This window comes from Buceros rhinoceros, unplaced genomic scaffold, assembly GCF_000710305.1.
Source record: "Buceros rhinoceros silvestris isolate BGI_N320 unplaced genomic scaffold, ASM71030v1 scaffold570, whole genome shotgun sequence".
Lineage (NCBI taxonomy): Eukaryota > Metazoa > Chordata > Aves > Bucerotiformes > Bucerotidae > Buceros > Buceros rhinoceros.
Window position 1 is genome coordinate 139,658 of NW_010388793.1, and position 12,727 is coordinate 152,384.

The 12,727-nt window shown below is 38.2% G+C and overlaps 1 protein-coding gene across 1 annotated transcript in view; it reads right to left on the bottom strand.

Annotated features, from left to right (window-relative positions):
• Positions 1-6,810: 6,810 nt before the first annotated feature.
• Positions 6,811-12,727, bottom strand: part of ZNF830 (zinc finger protein 830) — a gene marked incomplete at its 5' end in the record, with an annotated part of 10,109 nt that continues 4,192 nt past the window's right edge. Inside the window, 3 exons of the mRNA XM_010131261.1 lie at positions 6,811-7,229; positions 9,090-9,166; positions 10,377-10,457. Coding sequence (XP_010129563.1) covers positions 7,052-7,229; positions 9,090-9,166; positions 10,377-10,457 — 336 coding nt within the window. The remainder of the gene's footprint in view (positions 7,230-9,089; positions 9,167-10,376; positions 10,458-12,727) is intronic.

The window sequence follows — 12,727 nt, forward strand, 5'->3', positions numbered from 1 at the left end:
AAAGAGTGTAACAACTGTGCAATACTGGCAGAGTTAGAAAGTACATTGTCAGGGATGAGGAGTCTTTTCATGGTTAGGTGGAGCCAGATGGTGTAAGCAGTAGAGTAAGCGGTATTTCTGCGAAACCTTATTTGGTGCTTAACAAGGTTGCTCCTTTAGAACTTCTCACACTGCACAGAAAAGACAGAATTTGGCTTCTTCCTGTAAGAAGCCACTGTTTTGTATCTAATCTCTTGTGTTTTCCCATAACTGATTTTAAGATCAGATACTGGGTAAAGAAAAAAATTAACAAAAGAATAAGCCTTGGTACCGAGCACATTATTGCTAAGAACCTTCATGTTCTCCCATTCCCAGCAGCACTGTTCAGTGATGTGGCTTCTAGACAGCACCTTTCACCCTGCCAGGAAACTAGCCCAGAAGCTGGGAGGAGCGTGAGAATTTGCATTAAAAAGGGAGTGGGGAGAGCTGGCCCAGGGAAGGGTCTCAGCCTGCCCTGACACTTGGCTTGAGCCATGAAGCTTCTCCTTTGGCTCTGCTGAAGCACAGCAGCCACAGCCTCTAGTTACCTCTTGACAGCAAAGTGAAAGAAAGGAGCTGGCCCGAGTCATTGCTGCGTTCAGCACCTGTGACCACTGCTCCTCTTAGGGCACTGGCAGTACTTTCATGTTTACTGCTTTACCCTCCTGAGAAAGCAGAGCTTTTGGCAGCGCAAGTGAGTAGCATCCTTAATGATGTAAGACTAATTCTACAACCTCCATCCCTACTCTACTAAGGTCTCCAGGTACGCAGCTCGGGGTACTGGTTTCCCTCATTGCCCTGGCCGAGTACTTGTGAGGCATATCATTATTATTTTCCAAGGAGTCAAGGCTACAGAGAGCTCTTGTGTGTCTGGGTCTTGAGTCTTAGCCTGGAACTACGGTATGACCAGGATGTGCATACAGGCATGGAAACCCGTAGAAGTCAACAGTTTTCTCAATACAGATGCAGCGACTCTGGACAGCAAAGGCTGCCGAGTAAGAGTACTGAATGCCTCATTGCATCCCAGCACCCAGGAAGCCTGACCCAATGCTGAATTAGCCATTCCAGCCCTCAGCTTGGAAGAACTATAGGCTGTACTACTAACCTTGATAAAATTCTGTGTTAGTATTAATTAAAATATATTTTAACTTCTTACTCTTGACAGGAATGCTGAAGCTGCTTTCACAGCAGATACCTCCATACTCTTCATTTCCTCAACACCAAAAGCTGTTTCTCTGGCTAGCCTGGCTAGTGTAAATAGAAAAAAAACAGAACACTATTGCAACACCAGAATAAGTAGGTCAAGGCTTTGCTCTCCCAGTAAAGCTGCTAGCGAAAAGGCAGCAGCAGCTCTGTCATGTGTAGCATCTTTCCCATAAATAATTCCCACGTGCCTTGCAGAACTGGCTAGAAAACACCAAGATTTAAACAAACTAGTGCAGGGCCATGTTTGTGTGTGGAACTAGGAGAGGTATAATAAAGACACAAGGACAAAGGAAGGAGAAGAAAGTCTTTTGCAAAAAATACAGGCAGAAATGTGATAAAATCCAGGCTGAGGACTCAATTATTTTAGTTGGAAAAAAAGGTTTCTGAATGGCAAAAAAATGGTCCTGGATAGCTTTAATACACAAAACAGGCAAACAAAACACAAGAAGGTTCATCTGGAGGGGGGAAAAAGTAAAAAATAGTATTATCCAAGATAGAAAACAAAACCATTCATGCCCAGCGGTAGATAACAGGAAGCATGCACCTGATACAAAAAAAAAAAAAAAAAAAAAAAATCACTGCCCATGCAACGGTGAGATTCCAAATGAAAGACAGCACGAGTTCTGCAGCTTTCACATCACTGAATCACAGCATCAGAGTTCTGGCAAACATCTCAGATGAATTCAAGGAGCTCTGTTGTGTTTCTCAAGGGAAAATAAAAAAAGAAAACAGGAAGTATGATTGCTGGCTGGAATAGCCAACCAGAAGGAAAACAAAGTTAGAGGTATTCTGCCACATAACCTAGTCCACTGCTAACAGGGAGAGTGCTTTCTGTTCTCAGACACAACCAGGAGGCAACTATGGGCCCCAGGGTGCCTGTTTGTGCCAGTCAGGGCTGCTAGGAAGCTCAGAGCATAAATCTCCCTAGTGCCATGAATGTAGGCACTTGGAAGTGCCTCAGCCTCACCGGATAGATTGGGCAGGGTGCATCTGTGAGGTTTCACACCAGCCTTAAAGCATGTGCTGAACGTTCCCCGCCCAAAGCAGGCAGAATTGGAAGCGTGCCTGGTTTCTTTTTTTTTTTTTTTCCTTTTTAGATACCCAACAGCTTGAAAACAAGAGTGCTGCTCTGGGATGGGGAAGACCCAAATCCAGTAGGCGGAATTGGAAGCGGGCCTGGTTTTTTTTTTTTTTTTTTTTTCCTTTTTAGATACCCAACAGCTTGAAAACAAGAGTGCTGCTCTGGGATGGGGAAGACCCAAATCCAGTTTCTTCCACAGCCTCAATCTCAGCTGGATGTATTTCAGCACTATTTATGTACTTGGAACAGGACCTTCCCCTTTTTTGGGCAAGCGTCATGATTATCGGACAAGAAAGTCACATATGGTCCCTAATTCAGTCACTTTACAGAGGCACGTCTCCTAGAGGAAAGACTGAAGCTGTTAAGCTGCTCATCTAGATGACAGCAACTGTATGTTCAAAGGACAGCACAGAGAGGAGGGATTTCAACAGAGATCTCTAATGTCCTCCCTAACTGCTGTAACCATCAGTTACACAAGGTATTAGTCCCTCTGCTGTATTTTTGCAAGAAAGACCTGGTTTAGATGTGTACACCGGGGAGTTACTCGCATTTCTGTTCCCAGCTAACAGGCCAGGCCAGTTCTAAGTGAAGTGATGAACAGTATGTTAAAAAGAAGGCAGATACTGAAAAACTGCTTCACACCAGAAAATTTCAATCTCTTGGCCTGAGCAACACTTTCTAGGGATACAAGCACATTCTGCCTTTCTTGCCACTGAAAAGCACTTCCAGGAAGGAACACAGTAATGTTGATAAAATCAGTTCTGCATCAATGTGCGAGTCCTGTCACTCTACAGACTGGTGTATGTCTCAAGACAGTAACTGAAATGAAAGATAAGTGTCAAATTCGTCTGACAGCACCTACAAAAGGGAATTTCTGGAACATTACAAAATCACATTATGGTTTCTAATAACAGCTACAGATTTATTCCTATTGGTTGAATGTCTGATTTCCTAATGTAAGCTTTCTTAAGGAACAATAGGGTATTTTTAAGTGCTGAAAATATTTGAGTAATGACTTTTCTCATTAGAGCTAGAAATACCTCAGTGTTTTTAAGCTGATAAAATGCAGCAAATTTAATATGCAAAATTTATCTCTCCTCAAATTGAATTTATTGGCAGGGATCCTCATCAAAGCTAATGTTAGTGTTCTTTTTAAGCAGTATTTGTAATTCCAAAGCAAATTTAAAAATTATTTGCTTTAGTGGAGGAATGGAAATCAATCATGTTAGCAAATTAGAACACTTGTTTGTTTGCTGTTGTTATTTTGGCTTGGTTGGTTTCGTACAATCCCTTTTGGGTTCTTCTGTACCAAATACAGCCCTTTTCCCACCTCTATGTCTAAGTCATGACAGCAGCAGCTTATTTCTTCCATGGCAGGAGAGAAGTCAGCATGCTGGTTAGCATTTGTGATTGACGGCACTTGCCAGAGAACAGCTAACTACCAACAGCTGGCAGCTACAGAGCTGCGAAGCGGAACTCCATGTCAAACAGGCATGGACACACCACACATTTTGGCCCAGAAAGTCACCTACTAGTTTCAAAACCACTGAGCTGGGGAATCACAACTATTTTTGGTGGCATGGAATTCCACCGTTCTTAGATTTGGACAACAAACTGGATTACAAATGCTAAGTCTTCCCCCTTAATTCTAATTCTTCACTTTTCTAGAAGTCCTGGAGATCAGAGAATTATTCTTCTCAATTCCACTATGCCAGATATCAAAACTTGATTTTTAAGAGTGGCTATGGACAGAGCTAGTTATTAGTACTACTTTCATCTTTATTGTTTAAAAACAGAATTCCAGAAAGTTAAGAAATTAGAAAGAAATTAAGGAAGCACATATTTTAAAAAACAATTATTTTTCTGGTTAATCATCTAGCTAAATAGCTCATCAGAAGTCCATAAAACTGTTTTCTAAAACTAAGGACAGAATTAAAATATAAATTAATTATGCCTGTTTGTCTAAGACACAAGAAATCATTTACCTTGATAAATTAGCTTGACTGTTGAAGTAAGGTTGGGATAATTCCCACTTCTCCCTTACAGCCATGCTACTTTCATTGCTAAAAAGCAGAATTATTTCTTGCCTTGTTGTCACAACAGCACATGTACCTCAGTGGTCACACAGGATACAGATAGCAAAGCCACTCCTGTCTTCTTCACAAAGCTCCCTAAAAGCTGTGTTTCAAATGATGAAGAAATGTAGAGCTGTACCCAATAAGCTGTACAGAACTTGTATTCAACACTACTTGTGGGTCTGTGATTCCAAGGAAAAAACCACCAACTTCTAAACAAGCGACAGCCAAGAGGGACCAGTACTGTCAGTTACTTCCTCAGCAACACAGACACCCACTGGCTTGTCCCTCATCTTTACTCTTTCAACAGAAGTTATGCAAGGATAACAAATACAGTGATGGGGGATCTGGTGTTTACTGCTCACACCTATTCCTAATAGTTAAAGCAACAGGCTGCCCTGGATTGGAGTTGAATGTTCAAGCTCACTGCACTGTAACCAAACTCAATGCCTTCAGCCTCCTTCCACTAAGTATCTCTAAATCAGAGGGCAGCTGCACCAAAACAGATGAACTGTTGTAATGCTCAGTTCCTTGCCCATTTATCTGCAGTTGAAAGCATGATTTGCAGATTCATGTACAAAATAAAAGTAAAGTTACAGATACATGTACGAAATGGAGGTGTAAGTTATAAACTGAAGAGATTAAAACTTCTATACTGTATAAAAACAGTCCATGATGCTCAAGTGTAACTTGACTTTAGTCTTATGTTTCTCTGACATTAAGCCAAATGCAGAGAGTGGTTATGAAGGTCAGTGTTAACAAGCTAGCATGCTTTGGTGAGTGAGGTCAGTGTAGAGCAAAGATAAGCAGAACTATTAGAAATTTAGCTTAGCTCTTTCAGGAGTGAAACTGGGGGAGTGTCTTTTCGTTTGTTTTGGAAAAAAAAAAGAAAAAGTCCATCTGTGAATACTGTACCACCCTGTCAAGTGAAAGTTCTCTTTATTAAAGTGATAAATGTATCTAGAGATCTTTCACTGTGGCATGACAGGCTTCATTATACATTATACATTGATATTCAAATGTTTCCATTGTTATTCAAATGTTTCACGCTACAGAAAGGAACTCTATTTCAGTTTCAGCCCAACTAAGTTTCCTCCAATCTGCCAAAACACTCACTATTTGTTTCAATACTCTGTTTCTGTATTTCAATGCTCTTTGAGTGTTGCTATCTCAACAACAGTACTAATTCATGTAAGACTGTAGTGTTGTGTCAAACATTTTATCAGTCACAGCTACTTACACTTACGGTTACTAAATCAACCAAAACAGCTGCAAGCCAGCATACACGAGCAGGAATAAATGGATGCACCAAAATGCTAAGGACTATTGCTTGAATTTTGACAGCTTTATAAATACAAAGAGCTGAACCCAGGGACCATGGAAAGCACCTCACAATACGGAAAGGGCTCCCACCATATCAAGTCTTTCTTCCGAAACATGCAAATCAAACATCTAGCTTTAGTTTTTCTCTTTATTGCTTGGTTACTAAACATATTTGAGGCAAGTATCTAGAATGCTCTCGTAAGAACAAAGTTTGTTCTCTCCCTTTAAAACCTCTTTAACTCGTTTTAAAACTTGAAAAAAAGTGTTAAGCTGTTCCTTTGCTACTTAACTTTTTGATAAAAATCAAACCATGTATTTCTCCTATTTTTTCAAAAGTCCTCAGCAAACGTTAAATCCTTTAAGATTTGCAACAGTAAAAAAATATGCCTCATTTAAAAACAAAAGAAAACAAACACTTACCAAAACTCAAGGTGATTCTGCTTTCCATGCCCGCCCCAGTCTCGTCAATTTTCTTGGTTCTTGATTTTACTTCATCTGTGTTTATCAGAAAAGAAATCAATTTTATGCTCTCCAGCCTAAGATAATATCTTAAGAACATTACCAACATTTAGAGCTAGAAGAATGACTTTACCTCATCAGTTTCCAGTGCATTACCTTCCTCTCTGGCATTTTGTCATCCTTTCACTTTGAGAAGCAAACGTCTAACCATTGCGTTTTCATCCCTCTGGTTCAAGAGCTGTGAGGTATGCTACACCATGGCTGTACTAAGCAAAACAGGATACTATAAAGAAGATATGCAGTGCTGCCTATGCCACATCACACGAGAGTATGCTGTGGAGAAGCTGTAGCACAACATTTCTGAGCTTGGTCCTTACATACACACAGAAACTGTCACAGATCCTGAAAAAAATGTACATATTTTATTGGGAGCTGGGGCAACAGATGGAAGAGCACTTAAAAATTTAAAGGTAACATAAATGCATAATGTTTTCCTTTCCTAACCCCACCCAAATCTGGGAAAACTGCATACACTATTACTTTTGCAAGTCTTTTACTTCTATACATAACACAAGTCTCAAAATTACCAGATATATCTAATGCTTCTAAAACGTTACAGATTCTTCAGTTGCCATTAAAATATCTCTGGTAGGAAAGCAATAATTTTAATAGGAAAGGTGCATTCAATATTGTAAAACATTTGTAATATACAGATTTTATAGCAAGTAATACACCATTGTAGATCTACAAAGATTATTACTGTTTTAATACACTTGGCTCTTTACCGTCTTAGGATCCTCTTTAAATAAATACTTAACAAAAGCATCTCACTTCTAACAATGGAAGTAACATCACAGATAAAGAGCGTATCAGCCATGTTGCAGAACTGCTACAACAAAGCCCCTTTCACCCGCCAGTCCTGAGACAGCAAATCCTGCAATTCTTCTTCATCTTCGCTACCAACAGCCTCATCCTCTTGTGTTCCTCTTAATTGCATGGCTTCCTTTAACTTCTCCTTCATCAGATCCTGGCGGTTACGCAAAAGCTCAACACGGCGGTAACATTCACTGTTGAAAAGTAAACCACCTATTAACACTTGTGGCCTTTCCACATTGATTGGCTTTTCTACAGTGCTGGATTTTGCTTCTCAAACTTTGGATAAAAAAGCTCCACAACTTCTCATCAATAAAAAATAAGCTTTTAATATGCTAGGGCACCTTCTCTGTGTTAATCAAGTGGAAACAGACCAGAGGAGAGTGTGGTCAGTTCCCTAGCAATGTGATCGAATCCAAGTATTTAACAACTGCAATACCACCACAAATCATTTAAAAAAACCCCAGAGAACAAATACCCACTTCCACGCAAGAAGAGATGCCATTCTTTGCTGCACTTACGGTTTTCATACACAGTAGAAAGGTGAGTTATCAATTGGTTATCAATTTTGAACTTAGTTGAAGGCATCTCTGAAGATAAAAAAGCAGTACAGCGTTCGGATTCTTTATCTGCTTACTGTGGGCTATAACAGAACATTTTAAGTAAACACAATCCAAAAGTTTCAGTTTTCCATTTACTTAAGTTCTGTCCTTGAACTATGTTTTATAACAATTATTCTAGCCATTCTAAGAGGGTATTTTTTAAACACCAAGTAGTATCAGCCTGATATATATCTTTTCTTTCGTTCCTATTTGCTAAGAAGACTCAACAAGGAAAGATTATTATCTGGATACTGTTTCTCCTCGAATATCTATAATACAATTTCTTACAGGCAGTCACAGCTGAATATCTGAAGGCTAAGGAAAACAGGAATATCACTGGAATTAATTTGATTTTGAATTTAATTTGAAATAGCCCGCATTTAAATACACTCAGAAGTCAGAGCTACAAAAACATTCCTTAAAAACTTCTATTTGAGGAAAACAAAATTATGGTAACAAACTTGAAATTCTTTACAAACTTTTGAATTTGGTTCTACATACTACAGCATCCTAATCTATGGGGGGAAATGAATGCTCAAAGACAGCCAGGTTTAGCTCGAGCCCTCTCCAGAATTTTATGAACATTGTTAGAAGACAGTTTGAGCCAAAAGCTCAGTTTGAGCCCAACACTAGGGTGGTTGTACACAGATTATCTGTAGCATGTAAATCTGTCCAGATGGCCTAAGCGTTGCTTTCATTTTTAGAGTCTTCTTTTTGTTGCAAGGTTCATTAAAATCAGAATTCATCTTCTTTTCAGTCGCTACCATTGCCATAATCACTGTTAACCAACATGTTAAGCTACATGATAATAGTAGCAATCTGTTCCACTAAGCTGTATTTCAGGTTACTTAGAGTTTAACCTCATGTTTATCCAACCGCTATACCTACCATTTCAACAAACCAAAGCAAAAAAACCCACTTCAGGTAATGAAGTGCATCGTTCAACAGAACTTTACTTAAATAAACTTTTATTAGAAAAAAGAAGAGCTAGTTTTCAGTACAGAAGATGGATGGTCGAAATACAAATCTCATTATGGGAATTTCAACTGCAGAATTTTCAGACTTTGTTTTTTAAAAATGTTCACATAAATTCCACATCAATCAGAATTCAGAGAAATACAAATTAAGACATTTGACAGGGTGAAGGGAGGCAGTTTATTCAAATAATTTGCCTTCTACTGCTTTCTTTTGCCTATGCCTGCTTGCTGTACTTTCAGTGATTCTAATGCATTTTCTCTTTGCAAATAATTACGTTCATTTTGCACCCGAGTTCAATTAGGTATCATTCTGCAAAGACAGAAGGAGTCTGTCTTTGTCCTTCAAATATTTAGGTGATTAATGAAAGGCAGCGTAACAGAAGATTAAAATCAAAAATGTTTTTATCACTCTAGTCAAATAGCAATCCATTACTGCTGGAGAACAGAAAGTTTGAGAACAAATTGATCTACTTACATCTGCTCGTCAATTTCTCCAATCTGACGATCTAGTCGACCCTCCTCATCCTCTTCTGCCACTATTGCTTCTGAAATCTAAAACAGAAAATCACTAAGAAAATTCTCCTTCATCCTGAATTCCGCTGTTGTTCCTTTCTGATGTCTGTGTCTTCCCTACCTCCCCTCTACCTCAGGGTCAATGTCAAGCTCCTATACGTATACTCCCACCTTCACAAAAGACTATGGAGGCAAATACAGAAAAAAAAGCTGATCTGGTTTAATTTGAAATGGAAATGTTTTTTCTTAAAACTATAAGTAGTTTGGCTGTTTTGTGGTTAAACTTTTGAATTTTTCAATACATAACAATTTGAAACTGAGCGTAAACAAACTACAGGCATCCAAAGTCTGGGGTTGAAATAGGAGCTGTATCCCGGTGCTTGGGACTTAATTACACACGCTTATTGAAAGTATTGGTTAAATATTCCCACTAGATCCCGAAGTGTTTCTAACCTGTTATTTTTTTCAGCATTTACTTTCTCAAATCTGAATGTCTGGGAGATGCTATGCAATCAATGGTCCACGCATAACTGAGAAGATTCCTTCTAAGCTGAAGAATTATCTGAATGGCTAATGCTAGCAAACTGTATCCACTACTGCTTTTGTATGAACATTTGCTCTGTTTATAGTGCTGACCGCTTTAAAATGAGCAATGATAAATTTTTTTTGCACCACTTTTTCTTAGCAGTTGACATATAAGCAATTATTTACAATTAAAATTTTAAAAGTAGCAAATACTCTAGGGGCAGATTGAGAACACCAGGTATCTTTAGTGAGTGTTTTGTATTGTACAAAAGGGCAGATAAAAACCTGTTCCGGGAAGACTTTCCATGCAATGCCAAACAGTAAAAAATGCAAGTACAGAAAAATTGTGGCCAACTTATTTGAATCACACACAAAATCTTTTGTCACTTTCCCAAATTTTGGGGTTCCTTTCCAGTACATTTAAATTAACCATTAAACCCCAGGTTATCTACACTTTATAGATCCTTTTTGAAAAAGGCAGACAAACGGGTGATGGTTTGTTCCATGTTTTTGGATCCCAATCAAGAGTGTTTTTAACTTAATTTCCCTTAAGTGGAAAACAAAGGAACCCTCTGCTCATTTATAAAGTGCATTTAGTCACACACCGCACTGCAACAAACAGCTGACAAATGTCAGATGTCAGTTCTGCAGAGCTGCATGAAACCGTTTTTCTCCTTATTGTGTATAGTATTTAGAATCAATAAAAATAGATTCCATTACTTACTGTGTTGACCTGTCGCATTGCCTTTTGAAATTCATCCCATTCTTTGTCCATCTGATCCTTTGGAGCATCAACTTTTCGTACCTAAGGAACACGAAAAAACAGACTTATTAACAATTTATGCCTAGTGATTCTTTGGGAATCACTGGAGAAAGAGGACAAATTCTGCTGGTCGCTGAAAAGCCTGGTCAACATACTTCAGTTTAAGTCATGTATATGAGTAAGGAAGTGCAGTTGCACAGTGGTTTTGGAGGAAAAATCCGACTCCACTCCTGGACTAAAACAACATCCTTGACTGCAGCGTTAAAGAATAATTGACTAAGAAGGGATGGTGTGGAGTGTTTGGAGTAACAAAAGTGACAAAGTTGGTGAATGTGATGGTCCACAGTTTCACTATGTCAGGTGATAGCTTTTTAAATTCTTCTGTAAGCTGCCTGTTCAATTGTATATAATAGCTATTTCACAAGCCAAAAAGCAGTGAGTTATTTGCTTCTGGCATAATATATCAAATGCTTCAGTCACTAGTCTGACTATATTTCAAATCTAGAATAATTTTGTTGGCTAACAGAAGAAATAGTACAGCTACATACCAGTGTTAATGTCAGGCAAAGTTTTCTCTTCTGTGGTAGATGGCATTAATTACTAAGATAAGAAGACTGAAAAAGCAGTAGCTGTAAGAACATGTTTAAGATCTACAACTAAGGTAATCAAAACCAGATTGTGCTTTTAATAGAAGCAAATCAACAAGATAATCTACCTGTGTAACCAAAAATTCCACAATTCAAGACTGGAAGACATGGCATATAACACATGTTAGATGACAGATTGTGCCTGGCTCTGGACCAGGTGGAAATTACCTTAACAGGGAGAACTGAGCAATTTGAACAGAGTAATTCTGTGACACCGTCTTTTTGCTTTAGTTTTATTTTTCCTTTATTCATCCCTCTCTTTTGGTAACACATCAGTCATCATCATGGTAAAGACAACAGTTTGGTACATTTTGTTCCTGAACAACTATACAAAATCCAGTAGTGTGAATTAAGTTTATAGAATAAACTAGAAGCTTCCAAGCAAGGTACATACTGGGAAGTAATAGTTGTCATTTCATTTTTCTGTTCTGTGATTATTTCTATCATATGTGTATGTACTGTGTTATTATGCATTGTGGTTGTCTTTTGTAATTCATAATTATTTGTATTTCTTACAATAAATTTGAACACTAAAGGTATTATTTTTCCTTGAAATATTTATCTATTCCAGAATTTATATGCTTTATAAATTCCTGATGTAAAGAACCAATATTTTCCAAGCCCACAATCTCCCCTCCAAATGCTCTCTGTTAATTCTGAAAATAATTATTGTGTGTTTGATTCCAACACAGAAGCACTTCAGCCATCTCAATATAAGCGATGTCACAAAAACTTTCCTTCTCCTGCATATTAGCTACACTTAGAAAGGGCTGATTAAAAAGAAGAGCACATGAAAGCAAGAGCTTACTGGAACGAGTATCCATTTGCAAATTTTACTAGCTGAGGCAATAACCAGAACAAAGATCACTAACCAGTGTCCTCACAAATATAAGCAGTCTCTCCTTTGCCTGCTAGGCATTCCCACTTTGTACAAGCTTCCCAACTATGGTGAAACTAAGCATTTGAAAACTTTAACACTCCAATTAGTTGTATGCAAAAAAAAAAAAAAAACCCCACCACCAAACCCCGAAGTGTGGCTTTCTCAGCTCTGTATTTCATAATCAAAACGTCATTATTCAAAACTATTCACATATGGCAACATGTGGGCATAAGTGGTGCCAAAAGAATCTTGCCAGAACAAGTAAGAGACACCTAAGCTTCTAATTGTGACAGTGGGACTAACTGAACACAAACATGCATTATTTTGAAGGTCTCAAAATCAGAAGTCAGGCTAGACCTCACAATCCAATTTAAATACACCAGCAGCCTTCCACACTGTCAACAGGAGGGAAAATGTTCAAGGAAAACAAAAAACACTGAGCCTCCACCACTATTATTTCAATAAAGAAAGCAAATTTTACAAAAAAAAAAAAACATAGAAAGGATTGTATTTCAAAGATCAGTGTTTATTTTGTTCATTGTTTGGTACTGTTCAAGTTGGAGGAAGTATTTCAAGATTTTTAGTTGTGGTCTTCTGAGAAACACATTGAATCCCCACATTTCTTTTCTGAGCATCAAAAAAACCCGTACCGGTAAAAGACAAGAGGGATGAAAAGAAAGTTCACTGTTACAGTATGCCAGACTACCGTGTATGCCACGATCTAGCTATTTTAATTCTAACAGGATGTACAGTATCAGCAACACAGCAACTCCTAACATTTTCAG